The sequence below is a fragment of the Ptiloglossa arizonensis genome, chromosome 8 (assembly GCF_051014685.1).
Source record: "Ptiloglossa arizonensis isolate GNS036 chromosome 8, iyPtiAriz1_principal, whole genome shotgun sequence".
NCBI lineage: Eukaryota > Metazoa > Arthropoda > Insecta > Hymenoptera > Colletidae > Ptiloglossa > Ptiloglossa arizonensis.
The window spans coordinates 22,092,276-22,119,423 of NC_135055.1; the positions used below are offsets into that span (position 1 = coordinate 22,092,276).

Consider the following 27,148-nt stretch of genomic DNA (forward strand, 5'->3'; position numbering starts at 1 on the left):
CATCGATTGTACGTACTCGCTTACAGGCGCGAATGAAATTTCGTTGCTGCGTATGACACCGGGTTAATCGATACGTCCGTCTCGAGGATGGAAATAGTGTGGTTTTCAATTATTTCGCGTTCCCGTTAAAATCAGAGAGAATTCAATTGACAACCCGATGCCGTTCGACGATATTTTTAGAAGTTCTCGTTTCTACCGAATCCCACTTAAACTTCCGTGGATCTTGATCTTCTATTTCCGTTTCGCGAGAAAGTGGTTCCCCCCTTGAGTCGAGCAATTTCTTTTACGGTCGTTTTTATCGAGATCGACTCGATTCGAATTTAATAGAGCTTCAGTACCGCTGTCCACGGCCAAGCTACGGGACGAAAGCGTCTGTTTACCGCAAACAAATATTTACGAAACCTCGACGTACGTTCCATTTCCGTTTCCGACCAACGCGCCTCCTTACCCGCCCTTGTATCGACAACTGTTTCGGTAAAAGTTGAAACGAGCGGCGCGCGACCGACAAGCGTAATGGTAAACGTTGTTCAAACTACTCGTGGCTCTTTTAACCCCTCTTTTTGCTCGTCCCTTCGTTCGCTCGAACTCGATCAACGAACTTACCCTTCTTTAAGGTAAGACTCGGTCAAAATTCTCGTTAGCCATCGCTCAGTCCGTTTAGATCCTCTCGCGATAAAATCGACAACAATAGAAAAAATCCACCGATAAAATCTAGGACAGATTTTTAATTCCGTGAAATCTCCAATCTTCGATAGGCGTTGCGTGTACACTTCCGCTCATAAGTCACCGGATACTCGGTAAACGCGACGATTCGAAAGAATCGGCCTTACGATAACAATTGTCAAACCGTTACCGACTGTCGTGAACTATTTATCCGAGTTTATAGTTCGGTTGCACCACGTGTTTCTTCTCCATTTTCCGTACCACCGTTTGTTCGAAAAATTACCAAGTACGTAGAGAGACCACGTACGCTTCGAATAACTTTTCCACCCTCCTCCGCATCGGGTAGCGTTCGCAAGAACACGTCCGTTGCTCGCGTGATACGTCACCGTGTCGAGATAAGACGGACATCGCGCGTTATATAAATTACCGGTGACTCGAAAAATGTACGAGACAAATGTTCTGACTTATGGACGGCAGTGCGCCACGAACGTCGACGGACACGTAACAACACCGAATACTTTGCAACGTTCATACGAAGTCGATGACTACTAATTTAGCGCGTCGGGTCGTTCAGGGACAACGTTGCTCGTCCGTGGTGACCAGTGTGTTTGTACGAGGTTGACTGGCCTCGTGTTCGTTCTTCTCGTAACGCGTCTCCTGTTGTTTGGCCGCGTTGCCGGCCTGGCCGGGTCCTGTTTGTTGCCTTCCCTTCAGGCTACGCAACATGTAGCAACGACGATGGGGACTGTGTCTGCTGTAGAAGCTGTCGTATCCGCTGCTGGAAGTGGCCGTGCGTTTGAGGGCCAAAACCGCCCGGTGACCACCTACCGGAAGCCCGCATCCGCAGTTGGGCAACATTCTTCGTTTGAGTAGCAAGCTTCGTCTCATCGAGCCACCGACGGTACTGCAGCCCGCGCACACGTCATCGATCACGGCGGTTCCTTGAACACTCTGAAACAATACGCCAGAACCACCGCTGGTGTAGGACGTTGAACATCTTTTAACGTAATTGCTTCCCACCTATGGACGTTCCACGTTTACTTCTAACACGCTTTATTCTTAGAACGTCCATAACGTCGGATTGCCCCCGCGATCCATCCAGATCCCTTGTCGCGGAACCGAAATACCTACGTTGGTTGGCTTCCAGTTATTCCAGCAGTTCTTCCGTACCGTGTTACAATGTTTATCGTTCTCCACATCGAGTCTAAATTCGTACGGTCGTTTTTGCAATCGGTATGCACCGTAACGTACGCGTATCCGAGAATTGCGCGTCGGAACGTTGCCGAGCGGGGCCGCGGCAACCGTACGCGGTAAAGCGGATAACTTTACGCGAAGATCGAAGGTATACAGAATTCAACCGGCGTCGTTGAACGATTCATCGCGTCGTAAACGGATATTTATCCAACGGTGATAGCGACCATTTTATTATCCCGCGTGCACGGAAGCCCGGGGCTAATTCGGTGCGGTGGTGCGCGCGGTTGAAAATTCTTGCACAAAACGCGTCACGCTGCGGCAATAATTTCACGGGGTTGCGCGCGGAATTCATATCGGAGGTTTGATGAAATAGCGATACTCGCGCGGCCTCTCGCGCCCTCGTAAATTGCGGCTCGCAGCCCGTCTCGTATAAATTCCAAGAACGCTCGTCGAGCAAAAGGGTTTCCCGTGTTTTTCCCCCGAGAATCGTCGCGACAATGGCAAACCTGCGTCGTCGTCGCGCTACTCTTCGCGGCACCGATGCAAAACGGTGAGAATTCGTCGACGAATAGCCCACGATGCGTCCATCATTCGTACGTGGTGCACCGAACATCGAACGACGAACGTTCGAGAGGAGGTCGAGGAAAGCGCGACGACGTTTTGAATTTTTCGCCGACGAAACGAGACTCGCTCGAAGAAACGATAGATTTCCGTTAACAGTCGCGACACACGGTTCTCGCGCGTCCCCGAAAGCGTAACGTGTCCCGGAGTCGACGCATAAATTTCAAAATCCCTCCTAGCGTCCCCGTCGATCGGATTTTATCGACGATGGAACCGTCGGGGGGTAGGGATTTGGGATACCCTTAAATTTTACAATCTTCTCCGCTCGCAATAGCAAAGATATTACGTCCGTTAAATTTCAAGAAGCTCCGTACATCTTGTAATAAACGTTTACTTACCGCGGCGCGGATTTGGCCGAGCACGCTGAAAATCGTGAGGCGTGTACTCGAACGCGGTCGAGTATTACCGTGCGAGAATTACTTGGCGGTCGTTCCGTCGCTGAGTATTCGTTGCGGAAAGAAAAAGGAGAGCTTCTCTGCGAGCGTACCGGGTCGGACGTAATGGTCGGCCCTCGCGAGGCAAAACGACCCGGCGCTGTCCACGTTCTACTTATACCCCATTTCCCTTGATCCGTGACCGTTCTTTCCACTCTGACCGAGGTACCGTTGATTTTCACGCGAATATTTGCGATTCAACTCCGAACCAACGTCCAAAACCTAAACAAGTCCCGCGTTCATCGAACGTTCTCGGCCGCTGCGCGTATTTCGTTTCCACGTCGACGTTCGACCACTGAAATTCCATCACCTTGTAACCGTACCATCGTAGAACGTATGGAAACTGGAACGAAACGGAGAGTAGGAGGAACAGAATGGAATCACGATGGAAATCCTCCCGACGGGAACTACAGGGCACGGGTTTTGTGCGCGTTTGATTTCCGGGTTTCCACGCGCTCGAAAAAGGTGCTTCCTAAAATAACAGGACGTTGCCGTGCGACGTCCGGACGCCCGTCGCGGATACTTACTCTGTGACGATGTTTTCGATGAGCGAGCGCGCGTGGTCCGCGTCGCAGGATCTCGGCGACGCTTCGCCGAAAATTACGGGTCATGAAGCAATAGACCACAGGATTCAGAGCGCTGTTCGCGTGTCCCAAGAAGAGGCAATAGGACAGGGCATTCGTGATCGCTATGCCTTGACCTGTGAACAATTTCGAAGCGTTTATTCGGGTAATTCGACGAGAATCTCAAATTTCGTTTATTCTTATCGCGCATTGGGAAACAAGGAGCACGTACGTGTACGGTGTCGAGTTACGGGACTCGTTTCGCGTAGGTTCGATGCGTTTCGATCAGAATTTGGAAAGTAATTCGAGAGAATTGGATTAAAAGGCGTTTGCGCACCGATTTGCGTATCGTTCGTCAACGAGGGAGCACTCACCGACCGCTTTGAAGTCGATCAAGAGCATCAGAACGTTGTACGGTAGCCAACAGAGCGCAAAGAGCATCGCCAAGAGGAGCAATATCCAAGCAATTCGCCTTCTCTCACGTACCAGCCGGAAACTCTGCGAACAGAATGCAGTTGCGCAACGACGGTGTAAACCCGGCCGGATTTAGATCGAGTTCGATTCTCCGTCTAATCGCCACCGAGGGGGGAAGGTACCGGGGAGTCCTCGGATAATATCCATCGAACGTTCTCACGGTGCAGGAGCGCGCGCGGGAAACGAAAATTTACACCGCGGGGCGTGGACGTTTCGTTGAGCGAAACCAGCTGCGGGATCGGATCCAAGGGGAGGGAGAAAATTGGGAAAGAAAGATTCGCCGCCGATGGAAAATTATGAACGGAGGGCCGGTTTTCTTCGTCTCGGTTATTTCTGAACGTTGACCGAATCGTAGTTGAATGGGGCTTTAACGAACCAAAGTTGGAGAATCGATGCGTATCTCGAACCAACGAGGCTCGGTACGGTTTAATTGAACGCGCGAATCCGCGTCTTCGATCCGTCCCCGGATAAATTGCGGTGGAACTTCACTCGTTCGAACGCATCGAGGGAGTTCCTCGATATACAGGTTTCGCTCCGAATTATTTTTTTACGGCCCTCTACTTTTATGACCGAGGTACCGGGAATGGTGATCTACCGACGCGAATCGTTCACTTCTCGATTCGATACCGCGACGGTATCCCCACGAATCGAAACCGTCCCTCCGTGCGTTCGAAATTTCAAACTTCCCGTGAGCACGTTTCGATCCAATCCCGCGACACGTTCCCTCGATAATCGGATCATCGCCCGTTGAACAGAGAAGCGTGCTACCCGCGTAAAGTTACCGGGCACGTTCGAGCAAAGTTTCGACTAACCTGTTGCGAACTAGCACTTCCTTCGACGCTGTCGCAATCAAACGGTGGTTTCCTGGAGCACAGCGTTCGGCCCATCATGGAGTAGGACAGTATCACGACGAAACCTAAAGCAAACAGGTGACGAAGCGTAGGAGAAGCATCGAGTAACGGGGAAACGAACGGGGGTCGCGACCAAGGTGACACGTGGCCACGTACACGGACCAGCCGTTTGCGTTTTTCCTTCGCAAGTGAACGGGGACAGAGGGGAAAGATTGCACGCTGGAAGGTAAAGCTCGCTATTAATCACTCGGGCTTACCGGGAATGGCGTAAACCAGCACGAAACAGACAGTTCCGAAAAGATGCGCTCGAATGCCGAGTGGTGTGAAATCTTCCGAACAAATGTAGAAGGTAGGTAGCAACCGGGACACGTGCGAGATATTCTGTGAAAAATTCCCCGTCATTGTCCCGGATCCGAGGAAAGTTATGTTGCCAAGTTTCTCGTTGGGGTTCTGGAGGGTCATCTGCGAGAAAGATTGGACAATGTTCATCCGTCGATCCGTCTTTCGGGGAAAGCAAATCTTCCGAACCGGATTTATTCGCGACGAAGTTTCCTCTCCGAACGGGAATCCCGTTTCTCCCTTCCGTGCTTTCCGCGCGGATACGAGACACAGGGATTCTTTCATCGCGCGCGGAACGACGTTACATCGCGTCCCGTTATCGACACTTACCAGACAAATTTCGCGTTCGTGGAAATAACTTTTCCACGTTTTCAATTTTCATTTCGAAGAAGTTTCGAGGCTCGTCGCCCGTTCTCCTTTCCGTTCTTTGAACGTGCGTAGGTACTCGAGCGGATCACCGTTTCTCGTAATTACGCGAACGATCCGTCGCAGCTACTCGACTTTTCTCGACGCTCGGCGACGATCCCGTGGAAAATGAAACGGGAATCGAGAGAGGATTTTTTGCGACGGGCGATAAACGGGCGCGATCGCTCCGATCGAAGAGATGGAACGTAGAAGAAACCGGGATTCGATTGGCAAATGTATTCGGGGGAATATTCGGCAAGTTGCGCGATCGCCGAGAATTAACCGCGATTCGATGGGGATAGATGGAAAATCACGAAAATGATTTACCGTATTCTGGCATTCGTCGAATCGCGGGGTGCCCTTGGGACGAATAGACGGCGAGGATTTATTTTTCAGCGAGACAACGATCCCACGCACTCCTCCGACTTACGTGGGTCGTATCTGGACCAACGGGGAGGGGGCTGGCGTTTTCAAAAGAATAATACCGCCGCTTTCCTCGCCAACCCTTCGTTCGACCCGTCTGGTACGAGGCGAAGCGTCGCGCGAAAAAAAAAAAGTAAAGTCTAGCCAACGCGCAAGAAAAATGCCACGAAACGTAGCTGCAATTTTTAACCGAACGAGTATCGTTCGTTTCACGGATTCTAATCGCGGTTCTCGATTCCGGTGTCGTTCGACGTAGCTACGGAGCAGAAATAAAAGCACGTTCGTCGATTTTTTATACCAACCACTCTCAAGACCGGTGCAAAGATGATCAAAGCGACCAGCCACAGAGCCACGATAACGAGGACGGTGCTCTTGCGGTTGAAGACCCGTCGAAACGCTATCGGACTCCTTATCGCCAGGTATCTGTCGATGCTCATCGCGGTAATGGTGAAAACCGAAGCGGCCACGGCAACACCTACGAACGTTTTGGCTTATAGACGTGTCATCGTTGTCGTTCGAGTCACGGTTCGATTCCAGGACTCGCTACGAGGGTATAGTCATATACGCAGAGGGTATAGCGCAGGATGTACGTTCGAATCGAATGAAATATAAGTGAAACTGTATCCACGATGAGGAACTGCACGGGAAGGTATCCCGTGAAGACGCGGGCACGTGCACAAGGATCGCACACGCGCGTACAGTCTCGCTGATCTTTTATGCACGAGACCTAACGATTTTCACCCTCTCTGGTTAAAAGTCGCGACGGTGGTGCTTTCTTTCCATTCGGTGGTTCTCGTGTTTTTACCGGTTAATAATTGTTGGAATTCAACGACTTGGACCGATGCAACCCTTGAGAAGTCAAGACATAGGAGTGAGGGTACCGACTTGGATATTTTTCGGTTGGTGTCTCAACGTACCGCATGACTCTATTATATTATACTATTTAAATAAACGTTTTATTTACTTTTCTCTCGTGTTCGACAATTCCATTATTCCACAATAATATACCGGAGAAATATAGCGAACCCGAGTCATCGATGTTGCGTGCCAATATGCGCGTATCCGAGCGTCGAAAACTGTGTGTTGAATCGGAAACGAGCAGTCGCGGAGGTGACACCTGGATTAAGGTGACATTGTATTCGTATACATCGTATACGAACAATATCGAGCAACGTTGCTCGATCGTAGGCTTTCGAAGTCCGACTAAATCCTCCGATCCGTCGTTATCCGCGATTCCTGTCGGCTGACGTCTTTTCGTGTCTTCCTGGTTCAGCGCACGACTGACGAAAAGTCCTGGGGAATTAATCGACGAGAGCGTAAGGGACGGGACGCATCTCGTGCGAGTTTTTTGTCCGTGCCCTGTTGCAAATGAGCCGGAATCGGCTCGCGTAATCGATCACATTTGCGACAGCACCGAGAGGGATACTAAATACTCGCGATGCCTCGTAACGAGCCAACGGCGAAATCGAACGTTTCGTTCCAACGAAAGAAGCCACTAATTACCTTGGAGGTAAGAGGAAAGTTTGCATATTACTTCACTGTGGACCCACACGATCGATACCGCTTGACTGACGGCCACGGGCATACAAATTATGGTCACGAGGAGATCCGCCACCGATAGGTTCACCACGAAGTAATTAGTGACACTGGAAATAAAAAGGTTTCAGGTTGCTCTTTGTCGCGCGTCGTTGCTCGTCCGCGTCTGTAATCTCGCGTTACGTCCGATCGGGTACCGCGCGGGTACAGGGCGTGTAAAAAACTCGGGGCATAAAAGTTGGAATATAACGGGGAGAACGCGCGTTGCGCGACACTGGATCGTAATTTATGCGGTCGAAGTGCGCGAGAATGACAAAGCGCGGTCGATCGATCACGTCGCAACCGTTGAGAACCGCGCAAGGAAAGACGCATAAGTAATGTACCACCGTAAAAACACATCTCGCGCCTTAAAAACGTTTCCGAGCCTTTGTCGATCCTTTCTCGCTTCGTTCGACGAGCGGTCGCGTGTGTCCAAAGTTGAGCGCGTACGCTGATCCTTTCCGTCGCCGCTGTCGATCGTAGGATCGATGGCTCGCGGCTCGATGGAAAAGAGCGAGTGGCTTTCGCGACGCTGAAAAATATCTCCTTTGATGCTCGTGCTCTTTACGCGACGTGTCGTTCTCGACGATCTCGAGCTCGTTTTCGAGCGAACCGTGGATCACGAGATCTACGCGGTAGTTGCCACTTGTCCTAGCTCGAATAAAAAATAACCACCTGTCCAGTTTGAACGAAAACGTTCGTATCTCACGCGCTACGATCGACGCTCGATCCACCCAACCGATGTCTCTCCCGTTTGCCGATAGTCGCGTACAAATTTTCGCAATTTTGCCCCCACTGTCCGAAACAAACGGGCTACGTTGGCGCCAACGGATATCTCCTTTCGTCGCGAATCGCCCGAGAGATTCGAACTCTTAGATAAGATCGTTGGTCGTCTTCGAGATCAGAGTTCGCGTAGCGAAGCTCGATTCGCGTTGCGCGACGGAGGGCGATAATATCCGCTCGAAAAATAAACACGGCCCGTGGCGAATCACGGCGTCCGTTCGCGCATCACCGCGGCGCGAACCGTTCGCTTATTTGCACGTCGCTATTGAGAATAAGCACACGCTCGCGCATTTTTCTATTCGATGTCTAAAAACGTTCAAGGTGCATTCTTCCTCGTGGTTGGACCTTTGCGCGGCAACGCTTTGTAATCCACGGATTCGAGTTACGCGTTTCGTCGTTTACGAGCTACGATTCGCCTACGCGCGCGTAATCCACCGTACGAAAAAAAAAAAAAAAAAAAATGCGATCCCGCGATGTTTCCGCGAGTTTGTTCGCGAGTTCGGAACACCCTGTACTTTTCAATTTTCGCGACGCGCCTACGAGTTGTTACGCCCATTACGCGCGTCTCGTACCTCTCCGATCGTACGACCGTGGTTCGTCGATAATCCGTGCATCCTAATTAAACGTCTCGCGGAGACGTTCCTCTCGAGTTCTTTGCGTGGAAACTGGGTCGAGGAAACGCGATAGCCGACGTCGCGACGACGCGACGACGCGACAAATCGTCGAGAACCCGGCACGAGCAACAACGGTGAAACAAGACACGACGGTGCGTTCTTCGCGACGCGTTTAAATTCGACGCGAATTTTTGCACACCGCCTCGCCCCGAGTTATAATTAACTCCATCGGGATCGATCCCGGTCTCCTAAAAGCAATATCCCGATAGTAAGCCGACAGGCTTGCCAGGCCGGCAGGCTCTCCAATCAACGGCCTGTGCACTCGATAACGTTCGAACCGAGCTCCGCGTAATTTGGTCGAATCTCTCTTGATCCGCTGCGAGACGCCTCGATCCTGACGTTAAATTGCTTTTAAAGCGCGTTCAGCCGCGATCGAGTGATGCGCGAATCGTCGAGAACACGGTTCGACGCTGGATCGAACTTGGTCGAGCTCGTGTTCGCAGCAACGAGAGTTCAGCAACGCCGGTAAACTCTACGAAGAACGGGACTTTTTCAAGAATTGCTAGAATCGGTGGAGAGAAACTCTATCGTTGGGCGATAACGTTCGCGAGGGGGAAGATTATGACGCGCCGTTCGGTTCCCGAGAAGCGAACGAACGAGTCACGGGCGTTGAACAGGTGTGGAGTTTTGTTCTAGCGCGTGATCGATGCATTCACGGTGTACGTACCTGCGCATATAATGATACTTGAAAACGACCGCGATCACGAGAACGTTGGCCGTGACGGCGACCGCCATTACGGGCACGTAGAGACCGATCAACAAGTAATTCGTCTCGTGGAACTTCTCGTAGAACAACCAAAGTAACATGGTGGTGATATCCACACCTAGGTTCTCGTCAATGGGCATCGCGGTGTCGTTTCGTGTGGCGTTGAACGACGCCGAGAGCGTCGACATAGTGTCGTTGTAAACGCTGGTAGACATGGCCGGCGAACGACGTCGATACTCGTAAGATTACAACGGTGGATTCCGTGGACGTTGTTCCGCCGTGGTAACGGAAACGGCTTCTGCCTCGTCGCGTGCATGAAAGTGTAGACACCACCTCCCGGATGCCTCTCGTATCAACAGAGATGACTGCGCCGACGAATCGTGTTATCGTTACACCGGGATATCTATCGTACGATCGAGCATCCGTTCGAGGAGCGGAGGAGAGAAAGGTCCGCGCCACGGGCGATCTCGTTACCCGCTCCGGTACGAGTAAACTCGATTACGCGATTACACAGGGGGGGGGGGCGGTGGTTGGTGGCCCCCGTTCGCGCGATCGACGAACGAATTTACTTCGAAGAGAGTCCCTCCCTCGTTGCTTCGTTACCCGGTTCTTCGATCCTCCTCGAGATTCTTCACCACCGCGAGTATTTGCATCCAGCGAAGCGACGTTTCTCGCGAGAAGCGAGATCGATTTCCTATCCCGTGCGAACCAGCGATACGGTTCGAGTAGCGACGAGAGAAGACGCGCGGTAAATATTTACAGGGTAAATTCGAAGGCACTCCCTTGGACGATTTCACGCGCGAATATGGTCGATCGTGCACCGATAGCGGACTCTGACATTTTGCGAAAGGTTTGCGATCGATCTCGCGAGTCACCGCGAGAGGGGATCGTTCGCGTTTCGATCGAGGGTACTCGATTCGCGGATTCTACAATTGCGCGACAAGTGCGAACAAACTGGAGTACGGTTCGTGGACAGAGTACGACGCGTTGCATTTTTTTTTTCGTTTCGTTTTACCGATCGGTTGGTCACGCCCGCGTTCGTAGCCGTGCGTGCTCGAGCTTTCAACGGCGGGACGCGTCGAGCGGACACGCGCGCGTTCGTTGCGGTTTCGATTCCACGGCGAGCACTTTTCGCGCGGGTTTCGTAAACATCTTTGCTCGTAAATCGCGCGAAGAGACCACGCCGTTGCCCCTTGGTTTCTCCCTGTTTACTTTATCGAGCGTATCTCCGATAGCGTACGAAACGTTGTGGGTAGGAAATCGAACGCGATCGCGGCACACGGATATTTGTAAACGTTGCGCAAATAGTCGTTGCACCGTTATTTATCGATACACGGACACTTCTTGTCAACTTGCGTTACGCGCACCTATGCAACGTTCGGGAATCGTTCCCGTTGAAAATAGAAACATCGTCGACACGGTTTTACCAACGGAGCGCTTTCGATGTCTCTTTCGAGCGTATACCGCGGGATCGAGGACGATATTTCGCGAACGCGCGGCGACGTGCAATGATCAACACGGAAGAACGATCGTGCCCGGATGACTGTTATCACGGAACATCCTCCGTGTCGATCGGGGACGAACGCGTGGATTTCTCCGCGCGAAGTGACTCGTTCTGCTCGATCGAGTTCCCTCGGTGATACGAGAATGCGCGCGAGAAGTTTCGGGAGCGGACCGCACGGTAAACTGAAAGGAAGAAAATCGCGGCTCCCGCCGTAGCTGTTGAAAGCTTCGCGGACGCGGTTGCACACCGCTCGTGTTTGCGCGCGCCTGCGTTCTCCGTTCTCCTCTCGTTCCTTCCCTCTTCGGGCATCATCCTGCTTTCCCCCGTGTCCTGCGTTACCACCGCTCGAAACGCCTCGATCCGTCACGCTCGACGCCCGTTATCGCACCAACGACCCGTCCCGAGACCATTTTCGGTTCGTTTCCTCCTTTCTACGTCCCTGGATGAATTGCACGCGCGATCCGTCACGGGAACGACGAGACCGAAATTTTTCCAAGCGCGAGGAGAAACTCGAGACAATGAACCCCCGGCACGGGTCGGGAGCGAATTAAAAATTACTCTCGCAACGGCCCTCGTTTATCTAACACCCGAAGCTTCCTACCGAGAAGGAAACGACGGATTCCGGGCTTGGATACAATCTAGGTTGAACAACGAATAACATTTCGTGCAACGTGTAAATTTATTTGCCAATAAAGCTTCGTACGTGGAACGCGCGAATAGACGGCTCGTTGCAACAAAGGTTGACCGTATCTTTTGTTCGCGATTCGTGAGAACTGACTCCTCGTTTCGACGGTGATGCATTCTACGAGAGATTCGCGAGCAACGAGGAACACCCGGTACGCAACGCGTAAACTGCCGAACGAAAGATTGCGGCACGGTTTTACAACGCGTGAACACGCCCGCGTACAGCGGAGCGACGTGTTCGTTCCATCGACGTCCAACGACACGCAGTGTTCGGGGATGTCCTTTCCTTTCAATTTCGACGTTTATTTCGTTCATTTCCACGTTTGTTTCCCCCGTTACGATCGATCTGCCGAACTGAACGGTTTCCGGTCAACCTGGTCGTCCACGGTGATCCTCGACACGTCGTTCATCGAAGTATCACCAAATACGTCGTCATGCTCGAAACGATCTGCAAGCAAACATCGATCGAAATTATTCGAAATTATTGGACACCAGCGTGACACGTGGATGATCGACAATCCAACAATCGTCTCGCTCGAGGCATTTCACGATTGACGTTAATCGACGTCCCCCTCTCGACACGCCCCTATCAATTTTTTGCCCAATAAAAGAGAACCCGCATCGATTCCCAAACGACTCTCTGTTCCCCTAGTGTTTTCCTCCTGGACCTCTTACCGAGAGTAATAGCGGTAGATCCACTCGCAGGAAGCCCGCAACGATAAAGAAGTGCACCTTCCGCAATTGGAAGTACGCAGCCGCCTCCAGGTTCTCCTGCAATTACACACGCGGTAGTAGTCGATAGACGAGACCGGTGGCGCGGAAAATGAGACGAGTTATCGGTTCGTTAAGGGTACGGTGTAACCGGGGAAAGTGGAGCAGGACCAATTAACCGCGCAGGAGTGAACGTTGTCGCGATACGGTAACGCAACGACAACAACGCGTAACGTAAAGGATAGTCCTCGCGAGGATCCGAGCGTCGTTCATCTCGAGCTCTCGAGCTCGAAATCTTTCGGCGAACGATGTTCCGAATGTATGAAACTCGCTCGCACTTTATGAGATACGACTCGGAGAGATTACCATATTCTTTTGGATCGCGAAGCGAAAGTTCGCGCAACGCTCTTCGATCTTCGCGGGAACAAAGTTTCCTCTCGCGTGCGTTCGCGTACGCTTTGTACGCTTGTATTCTTGCCCTTTCCCGTTGAAAAGTCACCGCTTGGATACGACGCGAGATAAGAATTGTAGATCGAGCGGAGAAGACTCTTTGGGGCAACGCGAAGAGTTCGCGAGTTACTCGACCTCGAGGAAACATGAATTATTGAGTGCGCAGTGGCTCCTCGAACCTTGACGCGAGAACGCGAAAGACACGGAAAGCACGGCCAACCGTGTAACGACGCTCTTACCTGTAGGAACACGCGTCTCGTGGAAGCGGAGCTGGACGGCGCGAAGATGATCTCACCGACGCGATTCGCCTAAACAAATACGGTACGGTCTTTAACGATGTCCGTACGAGAGTTTGAGGAGGTGTCTACCTGGCGCGCCAACGAGTGGCAGACGACGGTGATCAAGACCAAATTCCACGAGCAAACGATCGCCAGCATCGATTCTCTGAGCCTCCTGTAGCTCGACGCGTTGTACTCGTTCAGGGTGTAGATCCTCGACATCGCGTTTATCGTGAAGCTCAAGATCCAGAGAGACAGTTGTACCGAGTAAGCGGAATTCAACGTCTCGGTCGCGTTCACGAGGGAGGAATGCAACCACCGTACTTGTTGCAACGTGAAACGTCCGTCCAATCGATCCGGTACTATCGGCTCGCCCTTCCCTGACGAAACGCCCGGAATTATCGTCGCTCGTTAACGGAACTCTAAGGGCGCGATCCGTTCAGGGGGAGAAACGTTCGTTGGTTATCGAGTCGACGATATCGATTCGAATTTTCTTCGGAAATTGTAACGGGAAACAAGCCGAGCGGAGAATTGCTTGTTTAGCGTTGGAAATTTACGATTTGGCAAAGAGGCGGGTGTAGTTCCTACGGTGTCGTACCGAGTAAACCGTGCCGGTTCGTGGAAAGCCAACGTCAACGATAATAAGCAAAACTGTCGGCCAAATGAAATAAAATACGATTTCGCGGACTGCTGGTATGCTTATGCAACGCGAAGCTAGCAAAATAGAATTAAAGCGACGATCGATCGCGACCGCGAACACGATTTCGTACGGGCCGTAAACGAAACTCGTAAACAGATAAACGAGTGGTCGCCGACGGTGTATATTTCAAAAGTAAGCTCACCCGTAGAGAACGTCAGCATATCGCACAGTAGACGAAATCTCGCCCGGATAAGGAACGCCAGACAGACGAACATCAGGACCTGCGTACACACAGCGGCGTCGATGACGATGTACGCCAAACCGTGGACGATCGGTAATCTGTTCTCCACCCTGCGAAACGACGATATCGTTCAATCAACGATCGTTTCTACGATGCAACCGGTTGCAAGGAACCGAACGCTTATCCATCGTGTTGGCCTACGCGTGTCGATCCTCGAACGAGAGAATTTTACGAGATCGTTGTCTGAAATGGAGATTCATCGTTCGTTCGTTCGTAGGATTAATCGAGTCGAGAAACTTGGGAACTAAATTAAAACTTTACGGAAAGTTCAAGGACGCTCGTTCTTCGCTCGAAGAAACTCGGTTTCGACGTCGTAAAAATTTGATAATCCTTTCAACCGTTCTCGATCTCTACTATCTTCGCTACTCCGAGTGCTTTACCTGTAACTCAAGTATCCGACTATCGTCCAGTACGTCAAAGTGAGGAACACCGTGCCGCGACAGATATTACGCACTTTGACTCGTTTCGCGGGATCGTGAAATTTCGTGGCACGATCGAAGTTACGCAGCTGGGAGAGAACGAGACGTATTTTGCTGTTCCATACGGTCGTCAGAGTGACGTCCACGAAAAAGCACAAGAAGACCAGGGCCACCCTCGTGAAGCTGAAGATCGCTGCCTTCGTGTCCAATTGGCTGTACGTGAACACGTAGACGTGCAACACCACCAGACTGCTCATGTAGAAGATCATCGATAACACGATGAAGAACACGTCCCGGGGTCTCCTCGCTTTGATGTCGTCCTCGACGACAACGTAAGTCGTGCTGCCCAATATCCGGCCGGTTTTAAAAACCGAGAACATATCGCCGACGAGCGCCATTCTCGATCGTATACTTTCGACTCGAGTTTGCGACACGGTGAGCGACCGATAAACAACTGTCCAACGAGAACGAGGGTCCTTCGATGGTTACTCGCGACCGGAGGGTTACGCGAGGACAAACAACGCTTCCATCAACGCGTACGAGGTTTAAATACGTAATGTTCTTACGCTACGCAAACACCGAAATTTGTTCGATGATTCGGCGATGCGATAAAAAGTTCCTTCATTGGAAATTTAACGCAGGGGAGGAACCGTAGTAATTACGAATCTCGAACAAACTCTGTGCCCGATAAACAACGATTGTTCCAATAACGAGGTGATCGGCTGCGAACTCGGAATTTTTGTAATTCGTTTTCTTTCCTTCCCTTCTTTTCTTCCATTCCCTTTGTGCGATTACGAGTCGAAGAACGTATAAGATCCAAGCCTCGTTCGATCGTTCCTGCCTTAGAATATAAGATACGTGTAACGAAATAGATGGTCGAGATTGATCGGAGTTTGTTACATTTTATTCAGCTATTAAATTACCCGTTACTTTGAAAATATTCCTGGTTTCGTGTTGTTGGAACAGTCAAAGTGCAATCTGTGGAAACGAATGAAATTTATTCTTCCGAAATCGATAGGTTCGGTAGAACCCCGAATGAAATAAAGTGATAACTGTTCTATGTTTGTTACCTTTATCGACTTTGATGGTTCCGTGGAATGTAATTCCTAGAATCGCCGCTCTTGAACGAAGAGGCCGCTCCAAAACCATGGTGATTTCATAAGGTCGGTATTTCTGGCCCGACGCGGGTAAAGAGTGATCTACACTGTTGTCGATTACTCGAATTAGTGATACCATCTGGAGGTGGAAATGGAAACGATTTTCCATGTCCGCCGTTAAATGTCTATTCCAGTCCACCATGATACTGATACTGACACTGATTTTCAAACATACGTTTCATCGAATCTAGCGTTATCGAAAGTATTTGTATTGTGCGAACACTGTAAACGTGTTCGTCTTTTATTTCTCAAAACACGATTTAAAAAAACTTTATTAATTCGTAACATCTATAAGAATTCACGACCGTGAATTTTATATTTTCTATAATGCTATTCATTCGAAGTACGCGAAATGCACGATACATTTAGATTTCTATCGAGAAAGGGTATTTACCTAATTCTAGAAGAAATTGCGAGTCGCATCGGATCAGAGGTTCCAATCAATTTTCGCGAAGCCTCCGATTAAGCAAAAATTATTCGACACTGTCCACAATGTTTTATTTATCGATGGTGCCATATTACTTTTAACCGGAAACTAATTTTTCTCTATAATACATACGAGCACTACACTTTTGTACATTTTTATATCGTTCTTAATATCGTTCTGTAGTGGTCTCTAGATGCATATTAACCGCTTTTTGTTTGAAATCTGTTTACGAAATATAAACCGCGCCATCTGAGGGTTGCTCCAACTGAATCATTCAATACCGGATTCTTTGTGTCTTCTGTTGAAAGTGCGTTCACATAGTACTCATTTGTTGGTGATTTGTGAGCACGTGTTTATTGTTAGTTATTGTCAGAGACGTACTTATTGTAAAAAGTAATGGGAAAGGGACGGAAACATAAGCTGAAGAAGAATTTCGCGGAAAAACGTCGTGAAAAACAGAAGGTATAAACTTAATTCCTAACAAAAGAAGGCACCGGCTATTCGTTTTTGGCTACGCTTATTAAACTGTACTCGGACTGTATCAGTTTTGCGAACTTTGATAAATTTTTCTCAACATAGATAATAACATGCAAAGTTCTTGTAAATTATACAGAAAAAGGACGAGTGGGACCATGCGCCGCATCATAGTTATGCAGACATCATCAGAGAAAATAAGTTGTTCGAAAGCTATTACAAAACCCAAGAAATTGTTCCTAAAGACCAATGGGATTCGTTTATGAATACGATGAAAAAGAATCTCCCGGTAGCATTTCGAATTACCGGATCGAAATCAGAGGCTAAAGCATTACTCGAGACTATTAAAGGAGATTTTTTTAAGGAAATTTTGAATACGAGTCTGGAAGATGAGTCCGAGAATAGCGAAGAAGCAAAGGATATATTACAGTGCTTGCCATTTTATCCGGATGGATTGGCTTGGCAGTTACAATTGACCAGAAAAGACATTAGAAGATCCGAAGCTTATTTTAGATTACACAATTTTTTAATCGTCGAAACAGACTGTGGAAGTATCAGTAGGCAAGAGGTGGTTAGCATGGTACCACCTTTAGTATTAGACGTAAAACCTTCGCACAAGGTATGTTAATTTATTGTAACGAATGTAACGATAAGTTTAAAATCTGTAATTCTGTTATATAGATTTTAGATATGTGTGCTGCACCGGGATCAAAGACGGCTCAACTTATAGAAATGGTACATTCCGAAGAAGGATGTGCTCGTCCGGGTAATTTGAAATATTGCCTATTTAAAGATAAATATAAAAATGTTGTTATTACTCTTTAATGTTTTACAGAGGGTTTTGTAATAGCCAATGAACTGGACCATAATCGTTGTTATATGCTTGTTCATCAAGCAAAAAGATTAAATAGTCCCGTTATTTTAATTACGAATCATGATGCTTCAGAACTGCCTAATTTGATGTTCACAAAGCCAGATGGCACGAAAGAATCGTTAAGGTTAAAACAATATATGCCATAATACAACGAATTGTGTATGTTTTTCTACATTTTACCACTGATAAATCATAATTTTATTTCAGATTCGATAGAATACTCGCTGACGTACCATGTAGCGGTGACGGTACGATGAGAAAAAATCCAGACATCTGGTGTAAATGGAGTCCAGCAAGTGGTAACAATCTTCATGGGTAAATATTACTTGATATCGAGCGATATAATTCAATAAACAGAAATAACTTATACCCGTGAATTTGTAGAATCCAGTACAGGATAGCAAGAAGGGGATTAGAGTTATTGGATATTGGAGGAAGAATGGTATATTCTACTTGTTCTTTGAATCCAATTGAAAATGAAGCTGTACTTCACAGACTTCTTCTTGAAACTGAAGATTCAGTTCAGATAGTCGATGGCAGGAACTTTGTACCTGGATTGGTATGCGACCCAGGTATGTTGCAAAATATAATTCTTAGATAAATTACACACTTAACGAAATGACTTTTAGGTGTATCGCACTGGTTACCGGCATCGAAAGATTTGCAATATTATAAATCATGGGAAGATGTGCCAGAAAAGTGGCAAACGCAAGTTCGACCAAAAATGTTCCCTCCAAAACCAGAGGATGCTTCCAAGTTTCACTTCGAACGATGGTGAATACAAAAAATTATGAATTTTAGAATTCTTATTTATTTGACTTTTTAATTCCGTAGCATGAGGATATTGCCACACCATCAAGATACAGGAGGTTTCTTTGTTGCTGTTTTGGAGAAGGTAAAACCATTACCGTGGGAGTTGTGTAAAAATAACGATAACTGTGACTCTAAAGAAGACAAGATAGAATTTAGTTTAGAAGAAGAAGAAGAGAATGATAAGAAAAAAGATGTAACTTCCGATAAAAGACCACTCGATGAAGAGAAACCACAAGGACCTAGAAGAAAACGTAGAAAACAAGTTACTGGATTTAGAGAAGACCCATTTGTGTTCTTCAAAGATGATAAGGAGGACGTGTGGCAATCTATTAAGTGAGTTGTGAATGTTATTAACTTCTCATTTATGCGATCGTTTCTTAATTTAATTTTGAATTTATCAGAAGCTTCTATGATATAACCGATGAACTGGATCCAAAGTGTTTACTAGTTCGAAATTTCGATAGAAATCAGAGAAACATCTACTATACATCGCCCGAAATCCGTAACGTTATAATATCTAACGAAGATCAAATAAAACTAATAAATACCGGAGTGAAATCGTTTGTACGTTGTAACAAAAATATGGTTACCTCATTCAGACTTGCATGGGAGGGTTTACAAACTATTGTTAAGTATATTGGTGATGCTAGAAGGGTCAGGTTAACTAAAGATGATCTAATAATGTTGTTAAAAAACAACAACCCTATGGCTCCACCCCTGATTGCATCACTAAATCCAGAAACACGAGAACGTTTAAAACACTTCGGTAATGCATTTAATATTTTTGAAAAACACATTGCCAAAATTGTATTGTACAAATTCATTTATGTTTTATTTTAGTAACTGGAAGTTGTATACTCTTGTACGAAGAAAAAGAGGCTGAGAATCCGAATCCACTGAAATTACAAATGGTAGGGTGGAAAGGTACTACGTCTCTGAGAACTTATATACCCATGCACGATGCGATTCATTACTTACGCTTATTAGGGGTTGATTGTTCGAAATTTGGTACGTGTTTGTGGAATATATGTATATATAGTATTATATTTATGATTTATTTTTTTATTCAAATCTTGTGTTATAGAGAAAAACAAATTTCAAGAGAATCGTGACTCTCTTGCACCCGAAGAAATGGATAATGGTGAAAGTAGTAAATCAGAAGTTGGTAAAACATCCGAACTTGCTAAGAGCGAAGTTATCGAAAAGGAGGACGTCTCGAAAGAAATTACTAATAATGAAATTATTAAAAAGGAAGACGCTTTGAAAGAAATTACCAATAATGATGTTAGCGAAAAAGAGGTCATTGTGAAAGAAGTCACTAATAATGATGTTATCGAAAAGGAAGTTACCGAAAAGGATGATATTGAGAAAGTTATAAAAAAAGAAGCTACTGAGGAAGTTGTCAAAATGGACACTGAGGAAGTTATTGTAAAGGAAGACATCAAGGAAGTTGTCAAAATGGAAGCTACTGAGGAATTTGTGAAAAAAGAGAACAAAGAGGAAACTATCAGAAAGGAGGACTCTGAACAAGTTATTAAAAAGGATGATACTAAGGAAGTTATCAAAAAGGAAGATACTCAGGAAGCTATCGAAAAAGAGGATACTAAGGAAATCATAGAAAAAGAGGACATTAAAGAAGTTACGAAGAAAGAAGACATTTTAAAAGAAACGACTGGTAAGGAGAATATTTTGGACAAAGTTACCGAAAAGGAGGACACTTCGAAAAAAGGTACTAAAAATGACGTTCCTGAAAAGGAGGATATTTCCAAAAAAGGTACTAAAAGCGACGTTCTTGAAAAGGAGGATAGCTCTAAAAAGAATGCCAATAACGACGTTCCTGAAAAGGAGGATAGTACGAAAAAAGGTACCAATAACGACGTTCTTGAAAAGGAGGACGTCTCGGAAAAGGGTACTAATAGCGACGTATCTAAGAAGGAGAACATTTCGGAAGAAATTAAAGAACCAAAAATTTCGAACAAGTCGAAAGAATAATGCGCATATTGATAATATAAATTGCTGTTCCTTTAATGTCTTTATAAATATCAGTTGTAATATGCTTAAGTACGAGTAAAAATTGTTTATTTTATTTAAAGTTCAGTGATGGTGCTCCACTCGTTGGAATTCAGTAAAACTGTCAATACGGGTTTCGGTTAATGTACGATGGTAAAACTTATTATAAAAGAAAAATGAAAATAAAGTGTTTCTACAGGAGAAGAAAGTGACGACAATGATATTATAATGGGAAATGCCGTTTTTACTTTTCATTTTCTATGAAATAATTTATGAAATTACATGTAATATTTAATGTAATTTGAGCGACAAGTACCCTATCCTTTTTCATTATTTTCGGCCACTATGTCGAGGATATTTTACTGATAGATTACAGTACAAATATTATTATAAATATGGCCGGATGCAGAGGAATCATTAATTCAAAAATGGCCAGTGCCATAATATTCAGTAATATGTTAGTAAATCGTATGGAACTCCTTGATTCTACCGTAATTTGAATTTGAAAAAGATGAATATCTGTTTCGCGTCTCGTTGATATTTACTACGTTAGATTTTCTTCCTTTTTTCCGATTTTAATCGATAACAGGATTCCTAGTGTCCTAAAGATTAAAGGATTTCAACTTACGATTAGAAATTTGTTTAACACAGAGGTATTTCTACTAATGAAGGACGGGTTTTTCTATAAAAAACATTTAAATATAAGTATAAATATGAAAAACGCTGGACAGCTCGTAACGTATAGATAATCTATAAAATAAGACGAAAGAAAAATCTTCTAAAACTTTTTATACTCCGAATTGCTCGAAGTTGTTGGTTGATGCTAATAATCTCTACTAGTTGGTGAGGTCATTTTTCCGCCGAGATGCGAATTGGATGGAGACTTTGAACCTATAAGCGAGAATAATTTAATTTATATTTTTCGAATAAATTGACAATATTATCGAACTTACAACTTTTCCCTATTTTGTTTCTCGGATTGTTCGTACAGGGATGTTCACCCATGAGATGCTCCCTCCACTTGTTTTGATTCACAAGACTAGAGCAGAGTGGACAACGGTCGTACCCCTCGATGGGTTCTGTAACGTAAGCGATACATTCATTGGCTGTTCTCGACGCGATAATTTTATTTTACAGTGCATTGTCGTGCATACTTGTACACTTATTTCTCCTATGTTCCTCGAACGAGTTTTCGTGGATTGCTAGTTTGCAAGTTTCGCATTTTACGTAACTGCTTCTCATATCGCACTCGTCTAAAAGAAACAAAGTAGATTTCAAAGTTAAACGTTTCGCACAATCTGCCATTTATAACTGGCTAACTTTATCCATCTAATTTCACAATAATGGAAGTGAAATTTTTTTGACCAAATATAACAAGTTGCATGCTACTTTGTAAATATACGTTGTACAACAAGGTACTCACTCAACAAATGAAGGTTCAAATACGAAATTTCTACCACTTGCTTACACGCCTCGCATTTCGTCAACATAGGACAGCCTCTCCAATAGTGAATATTCAATCCTTCTTCCGAATATCCTTGTCCCTTGGAGAGGCAGAATATGCACATCCTATGAAAGAAAATCGTATATTCGAACATCGTCGCGCAATGTATCTTTGCAATACGATTGTAACTCCACTCACTTGTCACCCTTGTGATCCGTGCTATTCTCGGACGGAGATGTTATGCTCGTAGAGCTTCCGGTACTTACAACAGGACTCGTTCTCGATGGAGACTTCGTTAAGTTCGCTACGTTGTTCTCCGTCGATTTCGTTCGCGTTGGTGTCGTCGTTTTATGACACGCGTCCGTTTCCTTTTTCCTCTGTTGAACGACGATTACATAAACAATTGAGCCACAAACGTATCGGTGTTTTTTTCTATTTACAGATTCCCGCTACCTGAAGATCAATGAGATCGAATTCGTGAAACAGTTGACGATACAATAGATTCCTCCTGGTGATATCGTCGTCCGGAGGCAATTGTTTGCGGACCAATCTAGGATTCACTTTATACACTAGCACCAGAATCCTCTCCGATACTTTCCTAACCGCTTCTGCCGGATGATGCAAACCCGAGGAACCCAACTCTGACAATGTTCGACAAGTGAGTCCACTGCAACAATTACAGTGCCTTATCAGAGTAATTGCGTTTTAACGGTACAGTTTTAATCTCGAGGGTAGACCCCTGCGAGCAACATTCGCGAGCAATGATCTAATTGAATGTTGCGGGCAACGGTCTCGTTTCTTTGTAAATTCGAAACAATGCAATTGAAGTTACGTTGTTTAGAGTCACCTTTGTTTGTCGGTGGATATTCCGTGGTTCAGAATCAACTGCTCCACCATCTCGAGCCTGCTCAAGGCCAGCCTTTGATGCGTGCTACTACTCACGGGTCTCGTCAAATGCACAGGTATTATGTGCAATTCTCTGACGCACTTGCAGTCCGCCATACTCAGTATCGTGTGTACGGCCATGTTATGAATTCTTGGCGTAGTGTCGCCCGACTTTGTCAACAGTTCCGGTAGGAGACGTTCCACGCTTCTAGCGATTTCGGTCGACGATACTCTAGAGACAAGTGGAAATGTACAATCGTGTATCGTTCGACGACATCGTACACCAATAGCGTACCTATCCGTCGCGAACTCCGAGAAGAAAATCCTGATCAACTGCGCTGCCAGACTGTACACGCTGAAGACTTTATCCCTGAGAGCTCTGTGCAGCAACAGAATCGTAGCTCTTGCCGTTTTATTCGCCGAATGCTTCGACATCTCCGGGTCGAACGTTTTCAGTTCTTCCTTCAATTGCATCAGCCCCTCCTCTTTGTCCGTGAATTGTTTCGAATAGAATTTTTCTACCTGAATCGATTAATAACATATCAGTTGTCGTCGTTGTAAAATCGATCGAAGTACTCGTTCGAAACTTGCATCACCATTTCCATTCCGAAGACGTCTATAGGTAACGCGGCTTGCTTCTTCTCCCTGTCGTTCAGTTTCGAGATCATCTTCGTCTCCGTGTTGTCCAAGTGGCATTCTCTCGTGAATTCGTTCGTGTGCGAGCTGAAAAATAATTGGTCTGGGTGTTCTTGCTCGTTGACCGCACGTCTTTTGAAAAAGAACATCTTACTGTCTTAAAGCGGGAATCGTTCTCTCCTCGTAAGCTTCGTAACTGGATCGAAGAGCGGGTCCGGCCGACTTGGTTTTCCTTCTGAGTGATCCTTTGTTGCAGTTGTTCTGTCTTTCCACAACCCCGTTCGTAGGACTGTCGGTAACTTCTGCGCAAATAAAGGATAATTAGCTGACGCGCTTGCGTCGATGTTTGTCTAGTCGGCGCGCCTAACGATTAACAGAAACTGTACCGGGACTGTTCGGTTTCTGATGTAGAGGTGAAACTGGTGGCTGATGCGCGGGACCGGTCGGCGATATAGCACCGTCCCGATTGGGTGGAATCACCAATCTCGGAGGAGACGTGATGTCCTCGGGAACATTGGTCGTATTCGAGGTACAGGTATCGACCGATATCGGTTCCTTCCCTTCCACCGACGATTGGTTATTTTTCTCCAATGGCTGTTCGCGTATGAAAGAAAAAAAAAAAACGAGAAGAGACACGTGGTTGCCAAGTTTCGACCGATCCGTGCTTTTGAAGAAAACTCGAATGTATTTACCCCGTGAAGTTCGAGCAAATCCTGCACCTCCAAACTCTGATAGACTTGCTGTCTGTATTGTTGAGCTTGCGCCTTCTTCGCTTTGGCCTTGTCGTAATCCTCCAACGCTATAGCATACTTCTTCTCCAACTCGTACTTTCCAAGACGTTCACCGGCTTTCCGTAGATTCTCCATGGCAACTTTCAACTTCGATGCGTACTCGAATCTCTCCTCTGAAAATAATATTCGCGTTGAAGTTACCAGGAAACGTTTCGTCACCGTTCGTTATACGTTCCCTTACGCCCACACCTTCGACCGCCTGCAACTTTTTCGCCTCCATTTGCCTGATGATTTTCGCGACCTCGTGATCGACGTACATCTCGAAGGCCAGATCGTCGTACGGGGAGGTGTAATGAGGATTGAAAGGGGCATCCCCTTGCCCGGTTAGCTCTTGCCCGTATGGTTCGCCGAGGATATTGATAGCGATCAGACCGACCTGCGGTATTACACGAACACATGTTTCTCGACACACATGTACTCGAAGCCAGAGGATTCGTTACGTACCTGGTTGTAAACGTTATGCGCGTTACTGTGCGGTTTGTGCAGTCTCAATTTCAAGGAGATTGCCTCCGTTTCCGGAAGCGCCACGCTCTTGAGCTCCCTGCTTTTGTACATGGTCGAGGCATTGTCGGACAACGTGATGTAACCCAAATAATTGAACTCCGTTGTAACGGAAGCATTCTCCTCCTTCGACGTCCAAATTTCCAGCTTCTCCGCTGCAAAGGTTTCGCCCCGTTAATAACCCCCGATAAGAAAACAATCCCTTTCTCACGGTTCAATGGAAACGAAGAAATATTTTGTTAGACACGGGTTTGTTCGTCGTTCAGCGTTGAGTAGAATAAGAAACAAGGGTGAAACGAAAAGGGTAAAACGAAGGCAACCTCGAGGAAACGAGGGGCCGGTCCAAGGGTTAATTTAATTTTCTTTCGTTGCTGAATCGCTTCCCAGAGGAAACCGGAGGGTATTCTTCGAAACGAGCCTCGAAAACTTTAAATAGAAAATAGTTAACGCGATAACGAGTTAATGCGCGTTTAACGAGGATTCGTTTTCCTCGAGTTAACTTACGAATGAGGTACTGATGGGCCAAGACTTGTATTCTTGCAAGCTTCGTCGGCCCGTGGAGGCGCAGTATGAGTTCTTGAGGATACGTACATCTTCTCGAACTTTGCCAGCCTCTGACCGTCGGTCCGTGAACGTTCAGCTCCAACGAAGAGTGTCTGTCCTCTTCGCCTGCGATTATTCGAGATATTAGGAACTCGGACAATCGTCGAACGAACGATTCGAGCTGCGAGGAATTATAGATCGTTCCGATAATTTCGTCGAAAAATAATCATTCAATTTTGTACATCGAGCAGTTCCGCACGTATATTAGAAAATAATCTCCCGATCGTTTCTATCGAAATCTTTCGCCACGTCGCGATATTTCCTACGATCGCGTATTCGTTCGCTTTTCTCGACAAAAATGGAGATACTCGTGTAATCGATAATGTTTTAACTCTGAAATTATTCTTTCAACGGTGGACCGACCATCAGACACGAAACGGTGTCACGCGATACCGCAACTCCGTGATCACGCTTTGACGATCACAACAATCGGAGATACGCGTTGCGACCTGCTTCCCTGTATTTTCAAATGGAAAATATCTGCCCGTACAATTTAATCGCGATGAAAAGCACCGAACACGAATCGGTTACGACTTGCTTGATCACCGAACGAGAGCTATTCCCAACGTTACAAGGAAACGCGGAAACCCACGTGTCCTATCGTGGCTGTAATTTGTTTTTCGATGTATCAATCGACGAACGACGAATAAAATACTTTTGATACGAAAAAATTAATGTCCGCAGGTAAGTGGCTATGTGCGAGTCGAAAGCCTTCGTACGATTGTGTTTCATTTTCTTTTTCCATTTAAATGAAACGCGCGACGTTTCCACGACGTCCTCGGATCGAAGAAAAAATTTCCACGCGGCTCGAGGTTAACGTCGTTCGACCGATATCACAATCACAATCCGGTGTCTTCTTACTGGTGGCGACCACGACGTGGAATCCGATTTTTCTCGGCATGTCGTCGGTGTGTTGATGCTCTTGGCGATGAGAACAACGCACCGAAAAAACCGACCGACAGTCTCGAGAAGGAGAAGGTACGACGGGTGAAGGGGAAACGAAGAAAACGTCAAAATCTAAAAGACACAGCCATCTGAAAGCTCGATAAGGGGGAGCTTGCAAGTTTCACCCCGGTGCGTAGGCAACGCCACTTGCACGTCTGGCCGCGGCGAAGCTTGCGACAGAACTGGCGGACTGCACCCGTTCCGCGAGCGGAAACTCCGGTCTCGAGCGTATTCTCTGACCGAAAGAGCCGCTATCGCCTTTTATAAAAAAAACGAGAAAGGTGACTCTTCGATCGAAAGTGTACAACAGCGATTAAATAAAGTTTTTCCTCTTATTGGTTTTCGAAATACTTTCCAACAGTTCGAGACCAGATGAAAAGATAAAGGATTGGTGAAACGTTATCCGAGACTGCACGCATCGTAGTTGCGTTCAACGTAATAAAATAACGACTTAGTTCGATCGTCGATGGCTAATATTTGCGCGGAGATTAATAACGAACGTTTGATTTCTCATTTTGCTTCACGGATCCGTATATAACAGGGTCCACGGTGTTCGAGGGTTCTTTTTGACTTGGTTCTTTGTACGTGGCACATTGTGGCACCGTCTTAAACTTCGTTCAAGTCGAAATACATATAGACTGTAATTCCGTAATGGATCAATAAACGGAGGCTGCGTGACGTCAGAGGGTGCGGCGAGGGTGAAATTGCTCGCGAGAATCGTTATGTGTGCACCTTGTCGGTCATTCACGACCACGTGCGCAGCGGCACGTGCTTCTTCGGTTTTAAAACGAGCATTTACGTTTATCAATACGCGTTACTGGATAAATTATTTCTAACTTGTCGCGAAACGAGTTTTCTACGTAATTGAAACGTAAAAATTAAATTTATTTATTGAT

The 27,148-nt window shown here is 46.5% G+C and overlaps 5 protein-coding genes across 5 annotated transcripts; 1 reads left to right on the plus strand and 4 right to left on the minus strand.

The window, feature by feature from the left end:
• Positions 1-672: 672 nt before the first annotated feature.
• On the minus strand, positions 673-11,386 carry LOC143150109 (RYamide receptor-like). The gene is made up of 8 exons (XM_076318150.1): positions 9,667-11,386; positions 7,471-7,613; positions 6,270-6,442; positions 5,058-5,262; positions 4,762-4,865; positions 3,850-3,973; positions 3,440-3,612; positions 673-1,614 (listed from the first exon to the last, which is right to left on the minus strand). Exons 1-8 carry the CDS (start codon positions 9,918-9,920, stop codon positions 1,234-1,236), a joined length of 1,557 nt encoding a protein of 518 aa, XP_076174265.1. The 5' UTR covers positions 9,921-11,386; the 3' UTR covers positions 673-1,233.
• Positions 11,387-11,971: 585 nt separating this feature from the next.
• Positions 11,972-15,093, minus strand: LOC143149925 (uncharacterized). The gene is made up of 6 exons (XM_076317800.1): positions 14,654-15,093; positions 14,135-14,323; positions 13,423-13,669; positions 13,294-13,362; positions 12,569-12,664; positions 11,972-12,341 (listed from the first exon to the last, which is right to left on the minus strand). Exons 1-6 carry the CDS (start codon positions 15,088-15,090, stop codon positions 12,300-12,302), a joined length of 1,080 nt encoding a protein of 359 aa, XP_076173915.1. The 5' UTR covers positions 15,091-15,093; the 3' UTR covers positions 11,972-12,299.
• Positions 15,094-15,311: 218 nt separating this feature from the next.
• LOC143149927 (uncharacterized) lies at positions 15,312-16,356 on the minus strand. The gene is made up of 4 exons (XM_076317803.1): positions 16,244-16,356; positions 15,763-15,896; positions 15,616-15,670; positions 15,312-15,533 (listed from the first exon to the last, which is right to left on the minus strand). Exons 1-4 carry the CDS (start codon positions 16,270-16,272, stop codon positions 15,314-15,316), a joined length of 438 nt encoding a protein of 145 aa, XP_076173918.1. The 5' UTR covers positions 16,273-16,356; the 3' UTR covers positions 15,312-15,313.
• Positions 16,357-16,403: 47 nt separating this feature from the next.
• On the plus strand, positions 16,404-20,880 carry Nsun2 (tRNA (cytosine(34)-C(5))-methyltransferase Nsun2). Its single transcript, XM_076317798.1, has 11 exons — positions 16,404-16,738; positions 16,890-17,369; positions 17,432-17,516; positions 17,586-17,748; positions 17,832-17,939; positions 18,009-18,196; positions 18,254-18,398; positions 18,459-18,770; positions 18,839-19,203; positions 19,278-19,445; positions 19,522-20,880. The coding sequence occupies exons 1-11, from the start codon at positions 16,673-16,675 to the stop codon at positions 20,427-20,429; spliced, it is 2,988 nt and encodes a 995-aa protein (XP_076173913.1). The 5' UTR covers positions 16,404-16,672; the 3' UTR covers positions 20,430-20,880.
• Positions 20,433-27,020, minus strand: LOC143149924 (centrosomal protein of 104 kDa). The gene is made up of 16 exons (XM_076317799.1): positions 26,169-27,020; positions 25,209-25,373; positions 24,648-24,859; positions 24,393-24,579; positions 24,105-24,316; positions 23,799-24,006; positions 23,567-23,714; positions 23,373-23,499; positions 23,072-23,298; positions 22,739-23,008; positions 22,345-22,558; positions 22,090-22,268; positions 21,871-22,016; positions 21,602-21,700; positions 21,401-21,526; positions 20,433-21,338 (listed from the first exon to the last, which is right to left on the minus strand). The coding sequence occupies exons 1-16, from the start codon at positions 26,206-26,208 to the stop codon at positions 21,271-21,273; spliced, it is 2,628 nt and encodes an 875-aa protein (XP_076173914.1). The 5' UTR covers positions 26,209-27,020; the 3' UTR covers positions 20,433-21,270.
• Between the last annotated feature and the right edge of the window lie 128 nt (positions 27,021-27,148).

Excerpts from the sequence above, each read along its gene's own strand:
- LOC143150109 (XM_076318150.1), bottom strand. The coding sequence starts at position 9,920 with ATGTCTACCAGCGTTTACAACGACACTATGTCGACGCTCTCGGCGTCG. Across the intron at positions 6,443-7,470 it reads ACTTTCCTCTTACCTCCAAG|GTGTTGCCGTGGCCGCTTCG; the intron begins GTAATTAGTGGC and ends AAACGTTCGTAG. Across the intron at positions 4,866-5,057 it reads GCTGGTTTACGCCATTCCCG|GTTTCGTCGTGATACTGTCC; the intron begins GTAAGCCCGAGT and ends TGTTTGCTTTAG.
- LOC143149925 (XM_076317800.1), bottom strand. The coding sequence starts at position 15,090 with ATGGCGCTCGTCGGCGATATGTTCTCGGTTTTTAAAACCGGCCGGATA. Across the intron at positions 14,324-14,653 it reads GTCGGATACTTGAGTTACAG|GGTGGAGAACAGATTACCGA; the intron begins GTAAAGCACTCG and ends GTCGTTTCGCAG. Across the intron at positions 13,670-14,134 it reads TACACCGTCGGCGACCACTC|CACGTTGCAACAAGTACGGT; the intron begins GTTTATCTGTTT and ends GGACGGACGTTT.
- LOC143149927 (XM_076317803.1), bottom strand. The coding sequence starts at position 16,272 with ATGCGACTCGCAATTTCTTCTAGAATTAG. Across the intron at positions 15,897-16,243 it reads GCAATTTCTTCTAGAATTAG|TGTAGATCACTCTTTACCCG; the intron begins GTAAATACCCTT and ends AATCGACAACAG. Across the intron at positions 15,671-15,762 it reads AACCATCAAAGTCGATAAAG|ATTGCACTTTGACTGTTCCA; the intron begins GTAACAAACATA and ends TCGTTTCCACAG.
- Nsun2 (XM_076317798.1), top strand. The coding sequence starts at position 16,673 with ATGGGAAAGGGACGGAAACATAAGCTGAAGAAGAATTTCGCGGAAAAA. Across the intron at positions 17,517-17,585 it reads AGAAGGATGTGCTCGTCCGG|AGGGTTTTGTAATAGCCAAT; the intron begins GTAATTTGAAAT and ends AATGTTTTACAG. Across the intron at positions 18,771-18,838 it reads GACGTGTGGCAATCTATTAA|AAGCTTCTATGATATAACCG; the intron begins GTGAGTTGTGAA and ends TGAATTTATCAG.
- LOC143149924 (XM_076317799.1), bottom strand. The coding sequence starts at position 26,208 with ATGCCGAGAAAAATCGGATTCCACGTCGTGGTCGCCACCA. Across the intron at positions 24,580-24,647 it reads CGCATAACGTTTACAACCAG|GTCGGTCTGATCGCTATCAA; the intron begins GTACGTAACGAA and ends GTAATACCGCAG. Across the intron at positions 24,007-24,104 it reads ATTTGCTCGAACTTCACGGG|CCATTGGAGAAAAATAACCA; the intron begins GTAAATACATTC and ends ATACGCGAACAG.